The sequence below is a fragment of the Delphinus delphis genome, chromosome 8, assembly GCF_949987515.2.
Source record: "Delphinus delphis chromosome 8, mDelDel1.2, whole genome shotgun sequence".
Lineage (NCBI taxonomy): Eukaryota > Metazoa > Chordata > Mammalia > Artiodactyla > Delphinidae > Delphinus > Delphinus delphis.
This window is the reverse complement of record NC_082690.1, coordinates 64,503,854-64,531,085: the sequence shown is the minus strand read 5'-3', so window position 1 is coordinate 64,531,085 and position 27,232 is coordinate 64,503,854. Positions and strand designations below refer to the sequence as shown.

Here is a 27,232-nt window from a genome sequence, read left to right as displayed (position 1 = left end):
GGTATTGATAGTGAGTTAATCTCCCACCCTATCCTCCACTCCCCTTTTCCCATTCCCCCTTCAGGCACATCCAGAACATTGGGGAAATCAAGACTGATGTGGGAAAAGCCAGAGCATGGGTGCGACTGTCCATGGAAAAAAAGTTACTTTCCAGACACCTGAAGCAGCTTCTCTCAGACCATGAGCTCACCAAGTAAGGCCACTCCACTTGGAGTATAACCAGCTCCTGGGAATGGCGGGAGGGATTGGAAACCCCCGTGGGAAGGGAAGGGTATTCAGTGTATCATTACTGCTGAATTCAGCTAAACTCAAATTGCATATGAAGGTTTTGCAGCATTTCTTCTTTTTTTCTTTATTCTTTTCTTTGTAGAACACTGTTGTACACTTACACTGCAATATTTTTTATATTTTCCTGTAGATGAATTAACTCTTTTGGCGCTGCTCAACACAGCACACTTGTTTTAGTAGGAACATTCAGACATAATCAGTTGACTTCATGCTCTCTAACTTAGTTCTTTTTTTTTTTCCTAACTTAGTTCTAAAGGCCTGGATTCTTCGGGCCTCTAGCCACAACCACTCCAGGAAGCAGTGGTCCTCCCTTTTGGCTGTTGGTTTCTCTTCTGGGACTTACTATGGTTTATCCAGGCTCTTTCAGCCATTGGTCAACCAATGAACTCTTGCTGTGCTCTACCTTGGATCAGTTCCCGTAAAGAAGATGGGAGGACTTTTCTTGTTTTGGTGATATATTCTTCCTGAAGTTTTTGGTGATGTAACATTTCTTCTTCTCTTTCTTTATCTGTAGAAGAATAATTCTGTTATATCTGTTCTCCCTACCTTCTTGGTCTATATCCCCGCCCCCCCAAATAGCTTTCTTACAGACGTAGTGAGAAGGATGGAATCCTCATTGGATACCTCAAAGTTTTGGGGGGTCCTCCTCTCCTTGTGGCACTCAAGTGATCTGTATACCTGTTGGGCATAGGGCATTTTCTTGGTCTCTTTCCTGTCTTGAGGAGGAAAGGATTGGAGAATTAAAAAGAAACTTCTAAGATATACCCTATATCTTTTGTTCTCTCCTGAGCCTAGGCCAGCCCAGAGTAACCAGGTCCTTGCTCTTCCTCACTCCTAGGAACCACTAAATCTACAGTTCCCTTCTCTTGATTTTATATCCTTTGCATTCATTCCATACCCTAGTTACTAGAGCAGGAGTGGGGAGGAAGGCTGTCTCCCTTCTCTGCCTCTCAGTTACCACCTCTCTGTCTTTTTCTATATATAATATGTTTGGTTCTTTCTTCATTGGCAAGCCTATTGGGCATTTTTCTTTTTGGCATTTCCTTGGGCATCTTTTCATGGTATCCTTTATTATGTGACTTTCCTGTGGACAATAAAGCAGAGAAGTGGACCTTGGGGAAATTTTGTGTAAGTGAATTGATTAAACCTGAAGAATCTGTTTTTATTTAAAGTGAAAATGTAATTTTTTAGACTTTATTGTGTGTTTAAACCACAGCAAGAAACCAGTTTCAAAATGTTGATAGATTAGAGAGCTCACTTTGAGAGGTTGCAAATAACAACTCTTAAAGTGCTTACATTTGATTCCCTTTAGTGGTGAAAAGGTTTAGGAATAATATTTGAAGATTGGAAGGACAACTAAAAGAGAACAAGTGGACATTTAAGCCTGGAGTTTGGAAGGGAATTGTTTGCATACCAGATTCTAGAGGACAGTTGTGTGTCCTGGGAAAATCTGTGGCTGTGTGGGCACTAGGGGCTGACAGGGCAGAAGTGATTCCTGTTGGCCGGTGTGGGCATCGTCTGTCAGGAGATGCTGCAAGTTGGCAGGAGGACATGGCAGAGAGGTAGCCAAGAGGGAGTCAAGCCCAGGATCTTTATGAAGGTCTAGGGCAGTGGATAGGTCTAGGGCCTGTGAACTTAAGGGCCTAGGCAGGAGCAAACAGGGCACAGACTTTGGTGAGGAGACTAATTTTGGTTTCTTTAAACTGTAGCCCTGTTAGAGGACAAAAGCTTAGAATTTACTCCAGTGAGTATAAAATGAGAGTTTTGCTGCCACAGATTGCGTTTTGGGTGGGATATAGGGAGAGAGAAAGGTGTACTTCATCAAAACCTACCTACTACTCCATCCTACCCTCTCTCACCTTTCTCCTAAGTTTGCTTAAAGCTCTAGCCACATCAAACCCCTCACACTTCTCAGGATGTGTTCAGCCCTTTCAGGGCCTAGTCAGAAGTCTTCTTTGCCAGAGTTTGCCTAGACTACCCAGAGACTTAGTCCATTCCTCCTCTGGGCACCCATAGCATTTGTTACAGTATTTGTTCATTCCTTTTTTTTTTTTTTTTACCACTGGTGGTCTGTGTTATCATTATCCATTTGTTTTCCACTTATTAAAATTTGCTTTCATTGGAGGCATGAACCATGTACCTCTCCCAATACTCCTTCTCCCTACCTCGGTTCACACTTTGGAGTTCGTGTGACTCCTTGCTTAACTTTACCTCCCACATATACATTTCAGGTCCTTAGCCGCTGTTCCATCTGTCTCCTTATTTACTTCCACTCCCTAGGTTTCATCCTCATGCCCCTTTCACCCTTCAGCTGTACTAAATTCAAATTTCTTGAAGTTGGTTATGGCTTTCCCTTTACTTCTAAGAAACATATTACTTGTAGGGCAGATTACAAACTCTTTAGCCTGAATATTTAGGGCCTGCCTTCGTTTTACCCTAGCCATACTTTTCAGTCTCATTGCTGACTGATCACTTCTCTGAGCCCTCAACTCTAGCCAAACTGGCTTTTATACCCTGTCCTTCTCCTTCTTCTACAACCCCTGTCTAAATTTGTGCCATCCTTTAGGCCCTCCTGTTCTAGGACCATCGAAACTTCTGGGTCTTTAAATTCCCAGAGAGTGCCTTTCATTTGGCAACTCATTATGTCTTATACTGTGGCCTTTATCAGATTTATTCATCTAGACTGTATGTGAGGATAGGTGCTTCCCTCTCCAGCACCTGCACAGAGTAGGTTTTGGTTGGTGAATTTTCCTACCTTATAAACTGTCTAGGTAGAACCTCACAGGTCTACTGAATCCCATACCTCTCTGGCATGGTGACTGCAGTCTGGGCAGGCAGGACAGGGACCTTCCTTTGTTCTCTGTGTGTTTCTTGTGCTGGGGGCCTGTGCGTTTGGCTCTCTGTGTCCCTGCTACTTGGGGAAGGTACCATTGCTGTGCAGGCCCAGAGGCCTGCAGTGTCAGGCAGAGGGGTTGGCCTTTGATGAGTGAGCAGTGGATGAGGGGTGGGGATGGGAGGAAATTTGAAAAGAGGGGAAGGACATCGTCTGCACAGCTCTTCGTTGCCTATGACCTGGATCATTCCATTCCTTGCCTCTGAAGCTGTCCTCAGCTTACATTCATGTTCAGAGCAGTGTTCTGACTTGTGGATCTCAGGTCTGCTGAGGGTCAGAGACTAGCTCTGGTAACAACCTCCTGCTGTTGCTACTCCTACACCATACACTGGGGTGTATGGGCCCTATAGAAGCCCTCAGGTTAGGAAAGAAGATCCCATGACGTCTGACACTTTACATTATAGTAACGTCAACTCTTGGACACAGGTGGAGTTTGGTTTTTGTTGTTCCTGCTGTAGCTAAAGCCACTTTCCCTCTAGCCTTCAGTTGGAGTAGCTGGCTTTGTTCCTTTTTTCGGTGGCCCTAAAGAGCTTGAGGCTTGACTCACATTCTTCCCTTAGCTGTGTCCTTTCAGAACTGAATAATTCTAGCCTCTTATCCCTCCTTTTGTCTGGGAGACTGATGTATTGCCTCTTCTCCGACAGAAAGTTGTACAAGCGCTATGCCTTCCTGCGCAGTGATGATGAGAAGGAGCAGTTCCTCTATCACCTCCTCTCTTTCAATGCCGTCGATTACTTCTGCTTCACCAATGTCTTCACAACTATCCGTGAGTAGCCCTGTGCTCCCCACTAGCCTTCCCAATGCCAGTCTTCATGAGCCTGTCTGAGGCTAACTTACTGTCCCCTTTTTAAAGAAAGATTATCACTTGTACTTTCTTCTGTGGGGAGAGGTGTACTTGCCCTCCTTGGAGGTTGTATTTTCTCTCAGGCTTCTTACTCTTGTTCTGAACTAGGGAGCTGAGCGCTTTTGGCCATTGTGTTGTTACTGTGGTCCTGGGTGCTGGGGGCCTAAGGTGGAGTGGGGTGTGGGGGGTGAAGTTCACTGCCCTCCCTGCACACCTGTAAAGAAACCTCCCTCTTGTTTTGGGCTGAGAGAGTCATTCAGCATTACAGAAAGTTTCAGAGTAGCCCCCAGGGAACAACAACTCTTCCTGAAGTAGCAGAAAAAACTCCAGATGGCAGTGGGAGGTTTGGGTCCAGGCCCTGTTCTGCCCTAACTCATTATGGATCTGTGAGCAGTGTCTACTCCTGCAGTGGGGCTCGGTCTCCCTATTTGCAGAGCGAGGAAGAGGGTTTAAAATGGTCTAAGGAAGGCCCTTGGAGCCTCAACTTTCTTTGGTGCTAGGATGCTTTGTTTGGTGGGGGATGGTCTGAATTTGCCCCATGACTAGTTGTTTGGCCAGTGACTCAGCAGCTTCAGCAATGGTGGACTCTTGTTCTATATGACACCCATCCTCCCTCTCAGAGAAAAGGGTTGTAGGCTTCAGTGGAAGCAGCACTGGACTGGAATATAGGAGACCTGGGGGAAACTATTTCCCTCTCAGTTCCTCAGAAGAGGCATTGTGATACCTGCCTGGCCTCTCTGGAGATTGTTATTAGAGTCCTTGAGATGATAGATAGAAAAGTGCTCTGAAAAGCAATTCAGTGCAGTGTTGAGTTAGTGATATTGTTTAAGGAACAGGTTTACTTAACTCTGAGCTTGCAGATGGGCTTGGATTTGGATGTTTGGGTGATAACCCTGGGAGGAGTGAGATTGAGGGGAAGATTGGCTAATATTCTAAGCCAGCCAGAGACTGGGTCCTCAGGACCTGCTGCTCCAGGCTATGTACCAGGAACCCCAATCATGCCAGCACACCTGGGGCAGGTCAGGGCCCTCTCAGGTATGGGAGGGATTCCCGATCCCCTCCAATGCCTTTGTGGCTTCCCCTAAACAGTGATTCCTTACCACATCCTGATCGTACCGAGCAAGAAGCTGGGGGGCTCCATGTTCACCGCCAACCCATGGATCTGCATCTCGGGAGAACTGGGTGAGACACAGATCCTGCAGATTCCCAGGAATGTGTTAGAGATGACCTTCGAGGTACGTGTTATCTGGTGACCACAGCCCCAGGCTCTATGGGGATCTGAGTTTCAACAGCTACTTTGGGAAGCTTTCTCCAGCGTTTTAGAGGCCTTGCTCTATGCAGTGTTACGCTTCAGCGCAGCTGACCTGTCTCAAGACGATCAGAGGCCAGAGCCAAGGGTTGACCTGAGGACGGGGGAACCTGCCCTGTCTAAGTGGTTTCTGGCTGGAAGGCACCCATCTGGACTTGCATACCTCCTTGTCCATGGTGTATTGAAAAACTCCCAAGAATTCTTTCAGCTGCTGAGCCCAAATGTTCACAGAGAGCTCAGACTGCTCTGCCATTTCCAGAGCCTTCTGCTCCCAGGCCCTAGTCTTCCTCCAGGTAGTGTCTCTTTCTTTCTTGGCATCGTGCCTCATGAGGTAGTACTATACTGCCAGCTTTGGCAGTAGGTGGAGCCATGAGCTCTGCCCCTGCAGATACTGGGGGGCCACGTTGCAGGGAGCCAGTCAGATGTGTGCCTCTGAGGAGTGTGGCGCTTTTCTTCTGTTTTCTTGACCTACCCCATCTTCTTTGTTTGGCTGTTCTCTCACAGTACCAGAACTTGGGGAAGCTCACTACGGTGCAGATAGGCCATGATAACTCTGGGCTGTATGCCAAATGGCTTGTTGAGTATGTGATGGTCAGGAATGAGATCACCGGACATACCTACAAGTAAGTGTTCCCTCAGCTATGCCCAGAGACAGTGGGGCTAGGTGTACCACCAGGGGCTGTGTTTGATGCTTGGGTATGTGGGGTTCTCAGGGAGACCTTTTAGGTTGTGATAGGCGGAGGCAACTTCCTGTTTGGCTCTGCCTCATGCCCTGAAAAGAAATAGAAGGAGGGCTTTACAAGTGAAGGTGTATGACATCGCTGTGCACAGGTTCCAGGCCACCTGTCACTCGGGTGGCTTCCCTGATGCCGCACGGTGGGATGAGGAGCAGGGCCTTGAGGATCCCCAGCCCGGTTTCAGAGCCTGTCCTCAGGGATTGGCTTTTTGATGGCCTTTGCTGATCAGGGACGCTGAAGGAGCTGGCAGTTCTGACAGGCTATTGCCTGACCCTCAGGTTCCCGTGTGGCCGGTGGTTGGGGAAGGGCATGGATGACGGAAGCCTGGAGCGGGTCCTAGTCGGGGACCTGCTCACATCCCAGCCTGAGGTGGACGAGAGGCCATGCCGGACCCCGCCCCTGCAGCAGTCTCCCAGCGTCATCCGGAGGCTCGTTACCATCTCACCCAACAGCAAGCCCAGTAAGTGGGAGATGGGGCCGGGCCCTCATGTTGCCCTGCCTGGGGAATGGGCAGATTTCTGGAAGTACTGATAAGGGAGCCCAGATTCCCCGCAGCCTGTGCAGCTGCCTCAGGAACCACCTCTGCCGACAAAGACAAAGCAGCCCCAGGCATTTGTCACCCTCTTCTCATGAATCAGTTGTGGGGGGTTGGCACTCTTGTTAGAGGACTGGAAGGAGAGGGGAGAGCTCCTGGATCCTGGCCTGGGTCCTCTGTGCTATTTGTATGTGCCCCTATAGAGGAGAGGGGTTTACTTTCTGCCCTTCCCCTTCCTGGTTCCTGAGCTTTACTGTCAAGTCTTGGCACTCTTTTGGTTGCCAAAAGTTCCAGAGAAAAGTGGAGAAGAAACTTGACCAGCATCTTCTGGAGACAGAACTCTAAGATCCTAGCTTTTGCTTTTTGTCCCAAGATTTTAGGAAGAGCTAGCTCAGCAAAATTGGGTGGGCAAGAGCCACTCTTCCCAGGGTCCAAGCTGCCCTACCTCTCCTGTGGGTCTTCTTATGTCCTCAGTCTTTTGCTCAGTCAACTAAGTACTGTTAACCTGAGACTGGATATCTGCTTGATTTTTATCAGAGCTGAACACTGGGCAGATCCAGGAGTCCATCGGTGAGGCAGTCAATGGCATCGTGAAGCACTTCCATAAGCCTGAGAAAGAGGTGAGCCTCCCTGCCCTCCAACCCAGGGCCTTATATTGAGTAAGAGAGAATAATCTTGTTCCAGGCCCATGTGCTGTGGACAGCCCAGCACACGGAGTGTGTGCCTCAGTTAGTTTGAGATTCAGCAGATTCCTTTCTCTGGGGGCCTGTGCCTAGGGTTGCCCTGTTTTCCTTACTCACTGACAACCCAGCAGAGTCCCTGGGTCTCCAATGGACAGTGTATTTCTGTCCTCTTCTGAAATTGTCTGGGTCTCCCTGAACATTGGCCACATGGGCTTTGTCCCCTGCTGGGGGCCCAGAACCATCATCTGTTCATTCAATAGCTATTTACTGAGAACTGCTCTAAGTCAGGCCCTGCCAGGTGCTGGGGAGACTAGACAAGGTCCCTGCATGTCTTTTGCTGCCCTCCCAGGTGTGGGCAGTGGGCTGGGGATGCAGTGGTGGGAGGGCATCTTGGCTGAGGCAAGCCTGGCATTCTCTCCTGTTTCCTTATATAGCGAGGTAGTCTTACGCTGTTGCTTTGTGGAGAATGTGGCCTTGTCTCGGCCCTGGAACAGGCTTTCCAGCATGGATTTAAATCACCGCGGCTCTTCAAAAATGTCTTCATTTGGGATTTCTTGGGTGAGTTGGGCTAGGGTGTGAGGGTGGGAAAAGCATGCAGAGACGTGGGGGAATCATCAGCATAATGTGGGTGCTGACCACTGGGGTCTGAGGTACAGAAGCCAAATCAGGTGACTCTCAGGTTAGATGTGTTTGTTTGCCCTGGCTTTTCTCGGAGGTAATAACAGAAGCCCTCCCACCCTTCGCCCCTCATCTCCTGAGAATTGGACAGGAAGGGTTCTTTCCAGGCATCTGTCATATATAATACAGGCTTAGTCATGACTCCTCACACTTCCTGCTCATAGGTCCAAAAGACCAGTTGCGTTGGAGTCCAAGCCCTGTGTTACACCCCCTTGGAGAATTTGATGCAAGAAGCTTCTCCCTCAAGAGTTTTGTTGAGAAAGGACCATCTTTATATCAAGGGCCACATAAAGAAATTTAAAATACAGAGATAGGGAACATAAGGATCATTTTTTATTTTTATTTTTTTTTTAAAGTACCAATTGTTTTAATTTATTCAAAGTGAAAATAAATATCCATATGGAACATTTTATAAAGTAAATGGTTTCAAAATAAAACATGAAGACAAAATGGCCAGTTAAACCATACTATCAAAGTGAATGAAACACAAATTTTCAAATTTTCAAAAATTTTCAAATTTTTCAAACTAAATATACATAGTCTCTCTCATTTTCAGTTGAAGATGCAATGTTGAACGTTGGTCAGTCATGTGTGATTTTTAGGATGCCTTTAGAATTGAAGTCTGAGACCACAACTAACAAAAAGCAAGTACTTGGCTGCTTCACAGCAGGATGCAGCTTCCTCTTTCTCAGCAGAATTCCAGACATTCATAAGGATCATTTTGAAATGTGACCAGTGGCCTCAGAGCACTCATGTTATTCCTACTAAGTTACTTGTGTTGACACGGAGGTAGGCCTGTGGCAAGTGGCCTACAGGACAGTCAGGGACAGGTTGGTTTTGAGAGCCTTTGTCACTGGCAGGCTTGTCTCCTCTTCACAGAAAAAGCACAAACCTATTACGAGACTTTGGAGCAGAATGAACTTGTTCCTGAGGAAAACTGGCATACGAGGGCCCGGAACTTCTGCCGTTTTGTCACTGCGATCAACAATAATCCCCGGAACATTGGCAAGGATGGCAAGTTTCAGATGCTGGTGTGCTTGGGAGCCAGGTACTGCAGCCTCATGGCCCAGTGTGCACACGGCCAGCCCTGAAGATGGTGCTGGAGGCCCAGTGTGGTGCGGGGGTGGGGAGTGGCTAATGGCCAGGTGCCCTTGGGCAGGTGAGGCCTTGGTAGAGGCCCTTACTTTTCTTCATGCGCCACGCGTGTGTGTGTGTGTGCGTGTGAGAGAGAGGGGTAGGGTGGGGATGAAAGTGTGTGTGTAACTGGGGAGGAGGGGCCACATTTTGATGTGAAGGAATAAAACTGTCTCCCTGACAAAATTTGAAGTAGAGGGTATATATCTAGTAATTTCTTTAACAAACATTTGAATGTGCCAGGCCTCATGGAAGGTGTGGGAATAGAGCTGAATAAAATACGGTCTCTACCATTTAGAAGTTCACCTGTCCTGATTATTTAGTACAAGGCAGAAGTTTGGGAGAGTTCAAAAAAGTACGCATTCGTAACGTTTGCTGAAAATGTAGAGGAGAAGGATCAGAGGAGGCTCAGGGAGTAGGTGGTATTTGAGGTGAGCCTTAACGGGAGGGTAGACGTGAGGAGGGAGCTTGAAGCAGACAGAACTAACAGAGAGGCCCTAAAGGAAGCAAAGCATGTGGGGTCAGGAAATAACAGGTGGAATGTGGGAAGGAAACACTTTAAGGGATAGGGGCCATGAGGAGCTGGGACAGAGTTGATTTTTAATCAGGGGACTGAAATGATAGTGATTTGATATCATGGATGGTATTCATGGGCAAAATTGTTAGGGGTTATTCCAGTGGGTCAGGTGAGAGCACGAAGCCCAGATAAACAAGGCAGTTTTTATTTAGGCCGTGCAAGGGAGGGAGTTAGCATAGTGGTTAAAAACAGATTCAGGAACCAGATTCACCAGGTTCACATCGCAGATCAGCCACTTACTAGCTGTGTGCTCTTGGACAAGCTGCTTAACCTCCATCAACCTCACTTTCTTCATCTGTAAAGTGGGGATAATAATAGCACCGATAACACCTACCTCACATCATGGGGTTGTCATGAAGGTTAAATCTCTTATAATGGTGGCTGGCACATGCTGAGTGCTATGTGGATGTCAGCTTGCAGTGTTATTCCTGGTGGTGGTCGCTGTGGGGAGGAGCGACGATCTAGGAGAGATTGGCTGTTGAGATGGAGGAAGTGCTGCTGACAGGACATGGTGTCTTGTTGGTGGGGTTGTCTGGGGGGCTAGAGGGGGAGGCGGAGCAGGCCTTCTGGCAGATGACAGGGCCTGTTTGGGTCAGGTTGGATTGGCATCCCTAGGGCTCGGTAGCCCACAGTGGGGGCCTTTTAAAGCTGTGTAAGACATCTTCGCCAAGTGCTCTTAGGGGAGGGAAAGGGGGCTGCGGGGAGATATCTGCTTCTCCAGCTTCAGACTTTGTTCAGGGTGTGATGGAGCAGGTTTCTCCCTTGGGCTTTCGCTAACCGTGTCCCTTCCCTTTCCCTTCTGACGCATCTGGACTGATCCTTCCCTGCCAGAGATCACCTCCTGCACCACTGGATCGCCCTGCTGGCTGACTGCCCCATCACCGCACACATGTATGAGGATGTGGCGCTGATCAAAGACCACACACTTGTCAATTCCTTGATCCGCGTGCTGCAGACACTGCAGGAGTTCAACATCACGCTGGAGACATCCCTGGTCAAGGGCATCGACATCTGACTTCCCAGCACCAGCTAGCAGCAGGACCCAGAGACTCGCCTGTAGCTCTCCCCCCTTCTTCCCAAAGGGACCTACGCGAGTTGTGCAGGAGATGAGAGGAGATGTACACTCACTGTAAAAAGAAAAGTAGAGGATTTTTGGAATAAATAATCTATTTTAGAGTTTATTTGCTGATTTGCTTTTTACACACTTTCATGTGAAAGAGTGATAGGGAGAGGGAGACGAGGTTGGTGCCGCTTATTTTGAAGCTGGTGCCCTCCCTCGCCGTGGCCACGCGCTGGAGCCTGCGGCCTCCCTGGACTGAGCCTGCGGCACGTGCGGGGCAGTTCTGCTTCCTCGTCCCCGCCGCGTTAATGAGGCCATTCCACATGGTTTTTAAACTGATGTTTTCTATATTAACATTATTATGGATATTTGGCTTTCACGGGCCACATACAGGTGTGCTGAGCAGGAAGCCCCAAGCTCCAATCAAAGGGATTTTTAGTAGTGCCTCTACAAGCACTGATGAGTCAGCTCCATGTCTTGTCTTTTTTTTGTCAGTATTATTTGGGAAGGAGACATGCCAGGATGTATCGTCGTGCAGAAAATCAGTTTCCTCTTGGCACACAGTTGCACAGAAGTAAACATAAGCACGTTTTAACAGGTTTTCCTTTTCTTTCTTTTATGTATTATTTATTTAACCCTCCATTGTGTGTTTTAAGTCTTTTTCTTTTTTCTAAGGAAAGAAAAAGCTGTCACAGTCTAACTGGCTATGTTATCATTGTTAAATTTATGTTATTTTGCGACTTAGAAACCAGCTGCAGTATGGCCCACTTAATAAAACACCTGAAACAGAACTGTGTGGGTCCCTGACTTTCATGGGGTATTGTGAGGAGTGGGTAATAGAGGGTGCAGCTGGGTCTGTCTGAGAGAACCAGGCTGTAGCATCGCCTCCCAGGCCAGGACTGCCCAGAGGGCCTTGTGTGTCCTGGGTCCTACCCACTGCGGCACCAGGAGCTTTCCTGGCTGTTTGAGAGGGATGCATCCCAGGGTTAATTTCCCACTACCCAGAGGAGGAGGCTGAGGCAGAGAGGGGAAAAGACCTGGCCAAGGTTGCAAAAGTTGTCACTTGACCGAGACGGGATGGGCCATTTCTTGAAGGGTAAGAAAGACCAGGTGTGGGAACACGGCACAGGAGACCCTGTCTGCCCTCGGGAAGGAAAGCTTTTTCTTGAGAGAAGATTTGCTTTTTCCCAGGATGGCAGGTGATAGAGCTTTATAAGGGTCCTGGGAATCAGCTTCCTTTGGTTTTATTCTTCAACCAAGCTGCTTTGGCAGGAAGCTCCAGAAGTGTAGCACAATCAAGTACAGCACCTCAAGCCAATCAGTGTCCTCTTTTATGCTTCCCTGACTTTGCATGTTCTGTTCTCTGCGTGGAATGCCTCCCCTCTTGTCCACTTATGTTCATTGTTCAGGGTTTCCTTTACCACCCCCCACCCCCCACCCCGGGCACGGTTAATCATTCCCTCATTGTGCTCCTGTAGTTTCTTAGATGCTGGGACTTCCTCTCTGGGTTGTTATTACCTGCTTTCATTTTGGGCCCACTCCCTAGACTGAGCTCCTAGAGGGCGGGGAGGGTCTCTTGTTCATCTCCTTCCCTGATGACTGACAGTGCTCAGGTGAGGCTTTTTAAAGAGGTGAGGAAAGCAACTGGAGGCTTCCGGGACAGCTGCAGTGCGCCGTCCTGCCGGCAGAGGGTGTGAGCGGGTGGTGGGAGTCTTCAGGTTCTTTTGGAAGTGGGGCAGGTAGGCAGTGCCTCTGGAGCATGTGTATGTTGTGGGCCGAGATCAGAGATGACCTTAAGCCAGGTGCTTTACGCATACCTCTCCCTTTTACTCACAACTCTGCAAGGCAAGTTTAGATTATTCCCAGTTTATAGGTGAGGAAATCGAAGTTCGGAGAAGGTTAGTCACTTGCCCAAGGCCACACATCATGTAAGTAGTTTGCAGTTACCAGACTGTTTCACTCCAAGCTTGTGGCTTTTCCATTGACAACTACTCCCTTATTGGATTCGGGTCTCTGCTCAGATGTCCTTAGAGAGACCTACTCTGACCACTCTAAAATACCAACGGTCACTTTTTTCCCCTATTCTGCTTTATTTTTCTTCCTAACATCGGCAACCATTATACTAATTATTTGGTAATTCTAAATGTAAGTTTTATGAGGGAGGAACCCAATCCACTTTGTTCATGAAGTAGTAGCTGGCACAGGTTATGTACCTAGTAGGTGTCTGTGGAATACATGAATTCATTGGCACTGGTTAACATCACAGACTATACTATGGGCCAAAGTCCTTTGGTTGAATTCTTGCTCTGCTACTGGGACTTAGAGCAAGCTATGTAACTTTTCCGAACTTCAGTTTACTTACCATCGATGAAATGGGAATGGTAATAGTGGCTGCCTCATAGGTTTGTTGTGAGGACTAAATGACTCTGCATATATGCCTGGAATAGGTCAGCTGTGTGTAAATGTTGGTCATTGTTATTACCCCATTGTATCAAGCTCTGTCCTGGTTCCTGACTGAGACCCAGACTCTCTGTCCTTGAGGAGCTCAGAGGCAAGTGCTGCAGGAGAATATGACATCAGGGAAGATACTGACCATAGTGAGTTGTGCTTACGGTGGAGGATTGTCCCAAGAGTGGACATTGCATGTAGACTGAACAGCATGTGCAAAGGCATGGCGATGTGAAGGTGCCTGCCGTACTGTGAAGCTTGGGGAAGTCTAGTTCTAGAGTCAAGTCTGAGACAGGGAGGAGAGCGTATGTGTGGGCTCTGCATCCGCAAAGCGGGAGACAAGGAAAAGGCTGACAGGTATCCCAGGGCTTCGAACATTGCTGGTGCTCAGTAGACGTGGACTGAATGAAAGAATGAACCCATGCTGCAGGCACAAAAACCAAAGCCATACCACCAGTATGTGGCATTCCTTGTGCACATTTACACCTGTGAAGAATGTTATTGATGCTCTGGCCCCTCCTTCTCTGACATGAGAAATGGAAACCTGTGGTCAGAGCATAACTGCTGGGCTGAGACATGACAACTGTGTGGCCTGAACAGGTCACTGGCAACATAGGCTCATAACCAACGTGTATGGTCTACTGCCTGGCAGATTCACCCATGACCGGACCACGTCTCAGAGGAGCAAGGGGAGGATACTGTTTAGGTAACCTGGGAGTATTTCTCCTCTGCCTTCAGCCACCGGTCGAGCCGGTTAGAGTTAAGTGACCTTCCTGGATGTGGTTATGGGTCTAACTTGTAAAGTGGTCCAGTGGGTCCTGGCTCTGTGTGATGTGTGCACAGCATCCAGCACTTGATTATGTGCTTTGACGGAGGATGCTGGTGGCCTCAGTCAGCCAAAAGCAGTAGAGAAGCAACACCCTTTCCAGCAGACGCTGCTGAGAAGGTAAGTGTGAATCATGTTTTATAAATCAGGGCTCTCCTGGAACCATCTGTGTTCTGCTCCTTCTAACAGCCGATTGTGCTATGAATATGAATGTCTCACTTTCTACTGCGTTTTGTTTTATAATCTGCAGCAAACCCTTTTCGGAATGATGTGTGATATAAGAGAACAGACATGTTCAGTAGCTCAATGTTTCAAGGACACTCGAGTCAACTGCCTCTCAAGCAGCTCCGGGTAGTTCAAGTGCAGTCAGTGTGCTCAGTAAGCAGCGCTTCCTGCCTCGACTTCTGCACCCGCTCTCACTCAGTGCTTCTCAGACTCTGAGATTTCAGGGACTGGTCAATAAACAAGCAGATGAACTCAGTGAATTGTTACGAAGTGAGCACCCTTATAACCACTACCCTGGCCAGGAATAGAGCTTTACCAGTCTCCCCAGCGTCCTCCAAGCTCCCCATTCCTGTCCCAGCCGCCTCCCTCCTTCCAACTTCTTGACCTTTACAGTAATGACTTCCTTGAGTTTCTTTTATTGTTTTATCACCCAAGTGTGCATCCCTACACACTATAGTTTAGTTTTACTGTTTTGTTTCTTTTTTAGACTTGATACATCTCTCTTAATCTAATGAGTTTCCTCTACCCCTTTCTTTTCTTTTCTTTACAGTTTATCTGTTGAGGAACCTGGGCAGTTTGACCTGTAGTTTTTCCACAGCCTGGATTTTGCTAGTTTCACCCTGGGGGTGCAGTTCAATGTGCTCCTTTACTCTCTGCACTTCCTGCAAATCAGCAGCTAGATCCAGAGACCTGATTTGCCTCAGGTTGGATCCCTCTGATGAAGAGACTCTAGGCAGTGTGTGCTTATTTACCAGGAGGCACCTCATGACTGGTGTTCACTTTTATTGGTGTTGGCAGTCACTGATGCTCAACACCTACATCCGGTAAGTAATTCACTGGGGGTTGCAACATGGGGATATTCTAATCTATCATTTTGTTTTCATTTATTAGATGGAATAATTTTATAAGGAGATGCTGCCCCCTCATCTATTTGATTTCTCAGTAGAGTTTGTATAGGAAAGGCAGGATAAGTGCTTAATTCTTTCCTTTTATTTACTCAACTTTTAAGACAATTAATTGGACTGGTTCCCTGCTATCCTCAGAAGGTGGCTATTTAAAAAAATTACTATGAACTTATGAATAAACATATCTGATGGCTTTCATTTCATTGCAATTATTGTCTTTATTGTCCCGTCTTGGCTGTTGGGAGCCTCTTCAAGTTGGTTGGCTCCTGAGTTGTTTGACAAGACCCTGGTGGTTGCTTTCTGGCATTTCAAGATGTCCCAAGCTCCTCTTGTACATTTTCTGTCCTAAACTTGGAATCAGCTATTTCTCTAAGAAGCCCTGGGTTTCACGTGTGTTTTACCCATCCCCTATGTATAAAGGCAGCCCTACCACCTCCTGCTCTTCAGGCTCAATTATCTCTGCCAAGATGGTGACTCCTTTCTTGTCTGCTGGTCCTCAGACACATGGAATGCAAAGTGCCCTGGTGGCAGCTGGAGCCTATAGTTCAATGCACCGGGACCTAAAGAATGTAGTTCTGTGTCCCCTGGAAAGAGTGTGCTCCCTTTGGAGATCAGTGCTTCCAACCCCACAGAACCCAGAGCTGCAGAAACAGGAAGCACAGTGTCCCACAGTGGGCCCTTGGAAGTGATGGTAAGTGTGGCCACTCCTTCTTCTGCCCCTTGGTTCCTGGAACCATGTATTCTTCCTTAGGGGCGCAGCAGCACATGAAAGTCTCTGATTTAATGAATATACTGGATCCTGAAGGATGGCACCCCACCCTTGACGATTATTGCCTCAGGTTATTGAAGCTAGTGCTTCAGTTGTGCCTTTAGTAGGCCATGTCAGGGCTCTTTGAGGTTGGTAGCGTCTGGATGGTGCAATTAAAAAAAAATCTATCTATCTATCTATCTGTCTGTCTCAATCACCAGTGGATCCTAACGTCACGGGCCCACTCCCTAACTTGCCTCACTGTGAAGTGGTGCGCTGGTTGAATGCTATGCTGGATGTAATTCCATACCTGAGGATCAGGTACTCTCTAAGCTTCTGGATGTTGGTGCTAGCTGAGGTTCTGTGGGCAGGAAAGGCAAACATTTTCAGAATAGATCTCTATCCTTGTGAGGATGAACTGCAGGCTCTCCCAGGATGCAAGGGGCCTGACATAGCTGATTTGCCACCAAGTGGCTGGTTGGTCTCCTCAAGGAATAATGCCATATCTGGGGCTCAGCTTTGGTCTCTTTTGCTGGCAGATTGGACACTCAGGGTCAGCAGTAACTAGATTAGCTTTGGTACATGGGCGTCCATGCTGGTGGGCCTATGCATAGCCTCCATATCTATCTTGTGACCAACTCCATTCATGTGCTTATTGTGCCAGTTCCAGGGTGGCCAGTGACAAAGTGGCTGAGTCATTTAATCTACTTAGTTTACTTCTCTTCTGTGGTGGATGCTGTCTGGTGGGTGGTGATGTGTGACATACTGGCTGTCTACTTCTAAGAGTCCAACCACACCCCTCTACCCCAAACCTTCTTGTCGCTAGTCTTCCAGACCCTTTCCTTCCAGTCCCCTGACTAGCCAGCTAGGCCACGGGCCACTGCCAGGAATGTGTGTCCAGCCTCTTGTATACAGCTCTCCTTCCATAACCAGGGTCACAGTCTACAGCTCACTGGGAAAATTTTCCCTTGCTTCCCACTGTCTTTCAAGGCAACTCCTGAATGTGACTGTCATGCAGCCACTGTCCTTTTTGGCTTCCACCCACATACCAAGCTGACCTGCCAGCAAACCAAGGTTACCATTTCCATCTTACAATGATCTACTGCTGGCTGCACCTGACTTTATGACTTGGCCAGCTTGACAGGACCCAGTTCATAACCGGAAGTTCTTGATGTCTTTTCACTTGAGCTCATGGATAAGCATTTCATCTAAACCAGGGCCCAGGGCCAGGAGCTGCTTCTCAAAAGGTGTGTAATTCTCTGCTGTAGATGGCATGACTTTGATCCAGAATCCCAGGGGCCTACTTTGTGATTCTTTCCCTGGGGCTTGCTCTAGATTGCATCTTTACCCATCATTCCTTTACCCATCATTGACACTTCCAACACTATAGAGTCTGCTGGATCGTATGACCCAAATGACAGGCTATTTGCTTAGCAGCTTGGACCTCTTGTAGAGCCCTCTTCTGCTCCAGGCCCCACTCAAAGCTGGCTCTTCCTGTGTCACCAGAGAAGAATTCCTAGTTGTGGAATGTGGGACCTCCAGAGACCAAAGAGGCCTTCCAGGTGCTGAGCTTCCTTCTTTGTGGTAGAGGATGAAAGAGGCATCAATCGGTCTTTTAATTTGAAGGAGATATTCTGGCACACCCACGACCACTGGACACCTAAAAACTTCAGTGAGGTAGCAGGTCCCTGAGTCTTCATAGGGTTTATTACCCACCTACTGGAGCACGTGTCTTAAAGTCTCCAATAAACTAGCCACCTCTTGTTTTTCCCACTCAGTCACTATTTATTTATTCTTTAATAAATTCCTTAGGGACGACTCATAGGAATATTATTTCCAGAGTTCTTACATGTTTTACTTGAAGGTCAGTTTTGCTAGATATTAAATCTTGGCTCACATTTTCTCTCCTTGGATATCTGAAATACATTATTCTGTCTCTGGCATGAGTTATTACTGTCAAAAAGTCCAGTGATAGTGATCACTTTATTTCTTTTTAAAATCACGTGTTTTTTTTTTTTTTTTTTTGGCTAAATACTCAAAATGCTTTTTCTTTAAAGTTACGTAATTTTACTAAAATATAACTTGGTGTTGGTTGTCCTAGGTCAATAATCTCAGGTACATGGTGTGCTCTTCCAAATGTGAGGGGCCTTGGGTGATTTTCCTTTCACTGTGAACAGAACACCCATCTTGGAGGAAGTAAGTGCTCTGACCCAGGTCATGCTTTTTGTGATTTGACTCCAACTTAAAGTTTTAGATACCATCTTGGCATCTTCTCTGCTGATGAGATACTCCCTTAGCTCCATCTGGGCCTGCTGCCACTCTGCACACTGAGAGAATGACCTTGTTCACAGGTGGTCCAGTAGGTCAGTCTTCTGGCCTGACCCTTAAAACACCGAGAGTATTTTCATTCACTTTTTCATTCATTTATCCAACAAATTTATGAGTCGCAGTTATGTGCCAGCCACTGTTCTAGGCACTTAAGCAATTGTGAGCAAATACTAACTATTAGAACTAATAAACGAAAGATTGGCAAGGTTTCAGAATACAAGATCAATATACAAAAATAAATTGTATTTCTCTATAGGAGCAATAAACAAGCTGAAGTTAAATTAATAAAACAATTTATAATAGTATCAAAAAAATAAAATACTTAGGAACCTATAACAAAAGGGTAACACCTATGTATACTCTGAAAACTACCAAACATCACTGAAGGAAATTAAAGGAGATGTAAATAAACAGATATGCATGTTCATGGATCAGAAGACTTAATACTGGTGAGACGGCAATACTCCCTAAATTGATCTATAGTTGAATGCAATTCCTACCAAAATTCCATGTGACTTCACAGAAATTGATAAATTAATCCTAAAATTCATGTGGAAGTTCAAGGGACCCAAAATAGCCAAAGCAAGCTTGAAAAATAAGAACAAAGTTGGAGGATTCACATTTCCTGATTTCAAAGCTTACTGCAAAGCTATAGTAATCAAGACAGTGTTGTACTGGCGTAAGGATAGACATATAGATCACTGGAATAGAATTTAATTCAGAAATAAATTCTCACATTTACACTTAACTGGTTTTTTAAAAAAATATTTATTTATTTATTTGGCTGTGCCAGGTTAGTTGCGGCACGCGGGATCTTCTTGTTGCGGCATGTGGGCTCTTAGTTGCGGCATGCATGTGGGATCTAGTTCCTTGACCAGGGATCGAATCTGGGCCCCCTGCACTAGGAGTGTGGAGTCTTAATCACTGGACCACCAGGGAAGTCCCCAGGCAATTGATTTTTGACAGGGTGCCAAAATAAGTCAGTGGGGAAAGAATAGTCTTTTTCAACAGATGTGCTGGGATGACTAGATATCCACATGCAAAAGAATAAAGTTGGACTCCTACCTAGCACCACATACAAAAATGAACTCAAAACGGGTTTCAGGGCAGGTAATGCTCATGTGTGGTTTCTTAGCTGGGCTGTTTCTTCTCTCCAAAGTTTTAATCAAGTAGGCATTGAGCATGAGTTCCATGTTGGTACCTTTGCTGGCTGTGATGAGAACAGAGATAAATCATACCGGGCTCTCCCCCAGGCAGCCTTCCACACATGTCCATGTGCTGTCTTTGTCAAGGGCAAAGTCCATGGACACGGTGACAAGAATAGCGATGACCATGATGGTGATGATCGCTAACGTTATGGAGTACTAACTCTGAGCCAAGCACCATTCGGACCACTTTACAAGTATTTCTCATCTGATTCCTTTTTTTTTTTAAAGTTAATTAATTAATTAATTCTATTTTTGGCTGCGTTGGGTCTTTGTTGTTGCGCGTGGGCTTTCTCTGGCTGCCGCGAACGGGGGCTACTCTTCGTTGCGGTGCGTGGGATTCTCATTGCGATGGTTTCTCTTGTTGCGGAGCACAGGCTCTAGGCTCGCGGGCTTCAGTAGTTGCAGCACACAGGCTCAGTAGTTGTGGCGTGTGGGCTCTAGAGCGCAGCCTCAGTAGTTGTGGCGCCGGGCTTAGTTGCTCCGCGGCATGTGGGATCTTCCCGGGCCAGTGCTCGAACCTGCGTCCCCTGCATTGGTAGGCAGATTCTTCACCACTGAACCACCAGGGAAGTCCCTCTCATTTGATTCTTACAAATATTATTATCCCTGTTTCACAGGTGAGGAAACTGAGGCACAAGGGAGGTGGACTAACTTGCCACACAGCTGATAAGTAGCAGAGCTTCTGAGAGAGGGGCTCTCAGGGAAGGCTTCCAGGGGAAGGGGCTGCACCTGTGCCAGGCCTGGGCTGATGACATTGATAGAGAGGAAAGGGGCAGGCGTCATGGTCAGCTGGGGCAAGGTCCTCACCTTGACTGCACTGGCCACATGTCTCCTGGGAGTCCTGTTGCTGACCTGACCACACTGGGCTCAGCAGCCCCGTGGAACTCTGGGCCTGCCGTGCCCTCCACAACCCACACTGCCCTAATGAGCATCTCCTCAGCCTGGCACAGAGCAGGAGCTTGCGGGTAGTTGCTGGGGTCCTAAGACTTGACATTTACACTTGCTCATGGCCTGAACTCCTAACTTCCATGGCACTGCTCTTACTGAAAATAATTTAATTACGAAAGCAATACAGTCATTATAGAAAATGCACAGCCATTACACATGTAATGGAAAGACAAAATGGAAGAACTGACTCTGGCTACTAATTCAAGCTGGAGGAGGTGACTATTTAAAGGGTTCTTGGTGGTCTTTTGGATATGAAAGGTCAAGATATTCCTGCTGGAAAAAGCATGTTCCACAAGGGAGACCTCACACTCTGCATAAGAAAATGAAGGACTTGAAGGATTTGGTGGTTCGCTGGAAGGTAAGGACCCAGAGTGGGGTCCTGGACCAGAAGTGAGGGTATCCTGAAGGGACCCAGCCGCTCTGTGAGAGGCAGGGGTCAGAGAAGAAGAATGTCCGGTGAGAATCCCCCAGAAGCAGGGTCAGCCAGGACACACTGGAACAGAGATGCTCCCGCTGATTTTAAGTTGTCTACCACGCCATGCAGAGCTGTAGTCCTTCAGCAGTGCCTCATGTAAGACATCCTTTGGAGAAATCAAGGAAAAAGGATAATGTTCCATGTTTGTGTTAACTAAGGATAGAGAGAAGGAAACAGCTGTAGAAAGTGGGATGCCAGGGAAACCGAGGGCGGCAGGAAGAGGAAATCAGAGTAAACACGAGAACTAGGCATCTGGAAATTTGCACCAGTGTTGGGGGAGAGCATTGGAATTTGCATATATATATATATATATACTTGCTTACGTACATTTGCTATATACTTTCCTTAGTATATAAGATGAAGGTTTCAGCCATTTTAATTTAAATGTTAAAAGAAAGGGTGATCCTGCAAGGCTGGAAGACTGGGGGATACAGAGATGGCTTGGGCTACAAGATAAACAAATGGAGGAAAATAAAAATCCCACCACTCCCCACCATGTAAAGAGAGTAACTCTTTGTAAAGAGAGTAACTCCAAATATTTTGGTGTATATACCTTTAGACTTTTTTCTACACACTTATATCGTTCTGTATCTAATTTTAAAAGTTGATTTAATGTGCACATCATTTTGAACTCTGCTTTTTTCCACTTAACATGGTATTAAGAGCATCCTTCCTTTTCAATAGATATTCATCTTGGCATCATTTCTAGGGGCTGTGTAATATCTTGTATGTGGATACCATAATTGACCCATCTGATCGCACTACCAAGGCTTAATGTTTTGATTTTAGCTGTGTTTTTATGAAAGTTAGACGTGCTCATAGTTTGAAGAATCAAATAATTCTATAAATCTTGCTATGAAAAATAGCAATCCCTTACACATTCTCCCTCTGCTCAGGAGCAGAAGCAATCACTTTCACGTCCTATTAAGCTAATTACTTTCGTATTTACTCCTGTGCCTCTAAACAACTGCCTCGAATTGCTACTTGTTGATTTTTTATCTTAGGTATTATTTCTTCATTTCTTGCTATGGAAACTGAGGACTCATCTCACTTTCTTCCTATATTCCCGGGACACATCTCCCCATTCTCATGTCCTCCCGATAAAATGATATGGTAGTTTTGGCTAGATCAACATGTAAAGTTTACATTATTATGGTTATGTGAACACTGTTGACTGCTGTGTGATGTAGTAAAATATGATGACTTGTCCTTTCCTCCACAAATTTTCTTTTCTCTGGAGTTGTCTTGTGTTGCAGGTTGGTGTTTCCAGAAAGCAAACTCTGAGATGGATCTTAGTGTGTAGGATGTTTCAGACAGCACTGAGGATTTGGGAGAGAAGTCAGACTGCCATGCAGGCCAAGCACAGCCCTGACCGATGCCCTGGGAGCTCTGGAGCCAGAGTGGAACTTTGGAATGGTCCCTTCAGTGCTTGTTTCCTTCCATTAATCACTAATTTAACCCCAGATCCTTGGCCAGTTGTCAGAAGCTCCTCTCAATGCATTAGTTTGTACATAGTCAGTGCATTCCTGTCTTCTTAAAGAAGTCTCTCCTGGACCCTTGGACCTGCTCCAGGCTGGACTGGTGGCTCCTGGGGCTGCTGTCATTCTGGGCTCTCATTTCACCATCACCCTGGGCTTCAGGGCATCACATTGTATAAAGGTTCTGGTCACTGTACTCCCCTGTATTGGATATTCTGTTTTCCTGTGTTCCATGCTGTCTTCCTTCTTAGTTTATTCTCTTGTTTTCGTGGAGCATATCTTCCAGTAACATCCATAGAAAGTAGAATAATGGGCCATACATTTTTTTGAGATCTTACATATATGAAAATGTTGTTATTCTACCCTTACATATTCCTAGTTTGGAAAAAGATAGACTTCTAGCTTGGAAATACTTTTTCTCCATTTTAAATGCATTGCCTCATGCCTCCTAGCTTCCAGCATTGCTACTGAGAAGTCCAAAACCACTCTGATGTCTGACCTTTTGTATGAGACTTTTTTTTACCTTATGGAAGCTTGTGGGATCTTTTCTGTCTCTGATGATAAATTTTGCCTACGTGTGTGCATGTATGTGTTTTCTTTTATCCATTGTAGGCACCTGAGGGGCCCTTTCAATTCATTTGGAAATTCATGGGCTTCATTCCCAGGAAATTTTCGTAAATTATTCCTTGGCTGTTTTCCTCTCCTTTTTCTGTTTTCTTTTTCTGGAATGTCTATTATTGAGGCACTGTATGTTCTATACTTCATCTTACCACTCACTCATTTTTCCATCTTTTTGTTTTTATTTTTGGAAGATTTCCTCAGTTTTATTATCTATCACTTTTCTAGTAAGTTTTTAAAATGAAACCTGACATGTAAACAGCAAAGTGCACAACTCACAAGTATGCATTTAGCTCAGTGACTCATCAGAAACTGGAAACACTTGCATGACTCCAACCCAGGCCAAAAAATAGATGATTATTATTACCTATTATTACCTCTCATGCCCCATTCATCACCACTGCCTTCCTCCCCCCAAATCATCAGGATCCTAACTTCTAACACCATAAATCAATTTTGTTGTTTTCAAGCTTTAGCGTGCATCAGAATCACCTGGAAGATTTGTTAAAACAGATTTCTGGCAATCACTTTCTGAGTTTCTGATTCAGTAGTTCTATGTTGGAGCCTAAGAATTTTCATTTTTAACAAGTTACCAGGTGCTGCCGATGCTGCTGAGAACTACTGGCCCATTTTTTAACTGAAAACAAATGGAATCATACTGTGTGTCCTCTTTGGTGTATGGTTTCTTTTGTTCAAAATTAACTTTGTGAGATTTATCCCTTTTTTAAAAAAAATATAGCTGAAGTTCATTCATTTTAACTACGGAATAGTATGACTGTACCGTATAGTATGAAGTTATTTATCCATTTTGCTGTTGATGGTCATTTGGGCTACTACCGGTGTTGGGTTATTGTGAATAATGGTGCTAAGAACATTCCTTTAGAGTATTTCGGTGAAAATGTGCATATATTTCTGCTGGGTATATACATGTAGGAGAGGAATTGCTGGTAGGCAGCATGTGTCAAGTTCTTTTCCAAAACAGCTGTAGCAATTTTTACTCCCAACAGCAGGTTGTGAGTGCTCTCCTTGCTCTGCATCCTACACAATACTTGATATCGTCAATCTTTTTATTTTTAGCCATTCTGGTAGGAGTGCAGTGTTCTCTCATTGTGGTTTTAATTTGCATTTCCATGATGACTGATGATATTGATTACTTTTCCATAAGCATATTGGCTATTTGGCTATTCTTTTGGATGAAGTACCCATTCAAGTTTATTCCTCATGTTTCCATTGATTTATCTATCTTTTTCTTATTGACTTGCGATGGTTCTTTATATATTCTGGATATGACTATTGGTAATACATATTGCAATAATTTCTTCCATTCTGTGGTTTACCTTTACTCTGTTAATGGTGAATTTTGATAAATATAAATCTTTGAGTTTTGTGTGTGTGTGGTGAGAGCACCTGAAATCTATTTTAAAGTAAATTTCCAGTATATAATACAATATTATTAACGATAATCATCACACTGTACATTAGATCTCTGGGCTTATTCATCCTACATAACTGTAACTTTGTACTCTTTGACCAACATCTCCCCATCTCTCCCACTTCCCTGCCCTTGGTAACCACCATTCTACTCTCTGCTTCTATGTATTCAACCTTTTTAGATTCCACATGTAAGTGAGATCATGCAGTATTTTTCTTTCATTCCTGGTTTATTTCATTTAGTGTAATATCCCCCAGGTTCACCAGTGTTAATCACAAATAGCAGGATCTCCTTGTTTCTTAAGACTGAATAAAATTATATTCATATATTGGGGCTTCCCTGGTGGCACAGTGGTTAAGAATCCGCCTGCCAATGCAGGGGACACGGGTTCGGGTTCGAGCCCTGGTCTGGGAAGATCCAACATGCCACGGAGCAACTAAGCCCGTGCGCCACAACTACGGAGCCTGTGCTGTAGAGGCCGCGAGCCACAACTACTGAGGCCGCATGCCTAGAGCCCGTGCTCTGCAACAAGAGAAACCACAGCAATGAGAAGCCTGCGCACCACAAGGAAGAGCAGCCCCTGCTCACTGCAACTAGAGAAAGCCTGCACACAGCAATGAAGACCCAATGCAGTCAAAAATAAAATAAATTTATTTAAAAAATTATATTCATATATATATATATATATGCACACACACACACACACACACACACACACACACACACACACAGAAGACACAGAGCAAGCCGACAAAGAAACGGATATAGGAATGGATGAAGAACAAGCAATAGCAAAGAAACCTACAGCTGAAAAAGATAAATTGTAAATTATACTCTCACTATTTGGATCCTGTGTGGAGAGGGAATGTGAAATTTAAGTTACTTCTTTTGGGAGAGACTTGCCTTTGTACCAATGACAATGGCCAAGAGGATGGAATGTGCTAATTTATCTAAAACAATGAGGGCTCACTCCTGGAGATGGAATTGGGGTTGGTTTTCCAAAGCACACAGGTAGCTTAGGGGAGAGGTGGTTACTGAATGAAATGAATGAATGAAAATCTATGCATTGTTAGCAGGAGATAGTGGGTGACGGACGCTTGAGAGGCAACAAAACATGTCTACTACATTCTCCAATGAGCACAATGAGTTTAAGCCTTGACTACTCTTGGAGTCTCTGCAGCACAAATAGGTGTTGGCAGGGAAATTAATTCCCAATTTCACGGGAACTAAATAACTCTCTCTGTGATGGATTTGTTTGTTTGGTAGTCAGTGCTGACTTCCAAGTCCTTCTAGAATGCCTTTCTGCACTGCATAAGCTAACAAGCTAAAAAACTCCAGCATAAACAGCATTTGCAGGCTCTCTTGCAGCTAGGATCCTGGATGTGACTTACATCCTGCCAGTGAAATGTATTCATGTGAGATTTGAAAAGTAGGAACGAGGCAGAAGCTATCTTCCAACTGCTTCTGGTTTTGTTTGTTTGGTTCATGAACAAGGCTTTGGAGATAAGCCTAACAAACAATTTCCAGGTATTGAGAAGCAGTTGCTGTGATGGCAGCCTCCTCCACTTGATTCTTAAGAGTTTAAGTAACTTGTTCAAGGTTACGTAGATAATTAAACAACAGAGTTCAAGCTCAGGTGTCTGAATTCACAGCTATTTGGAGAGTTCTCGAGGTTTGCCCCAGTTGAGCAGAAGTAGTGACAGGTTAGGTCTGGGAATTGTTCCTGAAGGCCCAGCTTAGGGTGCACCCCTTCACTGCTTCAAAACATTTTGTTAAGTGCTTAGTTCTTTCTGTTATATACTTTCAGAGCCATTTCAGTTTCCTGCACTGAAAACTTCTCACTAACGTAATAGTAGGGAAACACCCTTCTGGGATCTGGACAGAGCTAGCTTATCTCCCCAAATCCCAGGTTTTCTAATTATAATCACACCATGGGTATGGATTAATTAATAATTAATTAAATTAAAGTTTCTCCCAACAAGCAAGGGCAAGTACCTGTGCTTTGGCACAGCTGTAGAAGAGCCTGAACAGAGGAAGTCAGGAAATAGGGCACCAGCCGGGCTTGGCTTCCGTGGGTCCTGCCTCCACCGGGTGTGTGGGGAATGAGAATCTCTTTTACTATGTGCCCATTTTTACTATGTGCCAGATCCTGTGCTCTGTACTTCACAAACATCATCACATCCACGACTCAACCCTGCAAAGCAGGTATGATTACCCTCAGTTTACATATGGGGAAACTGAGACTCCGAGAGATTAACGTGACCTGACCAAGATGCTCAGAGTTAACATTCAAGTCTGCCTACACACTCAGCATATACACATTTACATTTTAAAAATTCTTCTCCTAATTATAAAAGTAATGTATGTTCATTGTAGAAGCTTTGTCATCATCCCTTTAGTGTCATGGTAGCAGGATGGAAGCAAGGGCTACTTTTTCTACAAATGAATTTACATAATTGTAAAGTCTCTGCTTCTTCTATTACATATGCTGCCCAGTTTTTGATATAGGATATATGAACTCTATTTTCTTTCTTTTTCTCTTTCTTTTCTTTTTAATTGAACACTGGCATGAACAATATTTCAGAAATAAATAATTGACACACTGACTTGTGTTGACACATTAATAAATGAAAGGGCATAGCTAGTTACCTGCAGTAAAATTGCAAAATGGATAATTGAAAGGAATCACAGGTCACATCTTAACTTATAATCTTATTAATAGGCTATATGAGCTAATTTAAAAGGATTACAGCATCTCTGTATCAGTAATCTTATATGATCATTTTAACGACTTACCAAAGTGTGTGTATTTGCATGTGTGTGTGTTTTGGTTGCCCATTCTCTTCCCACAGGCT

At 45.3% G+C, this 27,232-nt stretch overlaps 1 protein-coding gene across 2 annotated transcripts in view; it reads left to right on the top strand.

Annotated features, from left to right (window-relative positions):
* The window catches only part of DENND5A (DENN domain containing 5A), a 108,712-nt gene extending 97,183 nt beyond the window's left edge, over positions 1-11,529 (top strand). The window contains exons 15-23 of one of the 2 annotated variants that reach the window (XM_069540944.1): positions 65-193; positions 3,826-3,947; positions 5,115-5,260; positions 5,839-5,957; positions 6,350-6,531; positions 7,144-7,226; positions 7,724-7,847; positions 8,847-8,981; positions 10,510-11,529. In XM_069540944.1, the coding sequence (XP_069397045.1) occupies positions 65-193; positions 3,826-3,947; positions 5,115-5,260; positions 5,839-5,957; positions 6,350-6,531; positions 7,144-7,226; positions 7,724-7,847; positions 8,847-8,981; positions 10,510-10,589 (1,120 nt within the window). In that variant the 3' untranslated portion in view covers positions 10,590-11,529. Of the gene's footprint in view, positions 1-64; positions 194-3,825; positions 3,948-5,114; positions 5,261-5,838; positions 5,958-6,349; positions 6,532-7,143; positions 7,227-7,723; positions 7,848-8,846; positions 9,016-10,509 lie in introns of both variants that reach the window. The other variant, XM_060018464.1, reaches the window with a different exon arrangement.
* Positions 11,530-27,232: the final 15,703 nt, after the last annotated feature.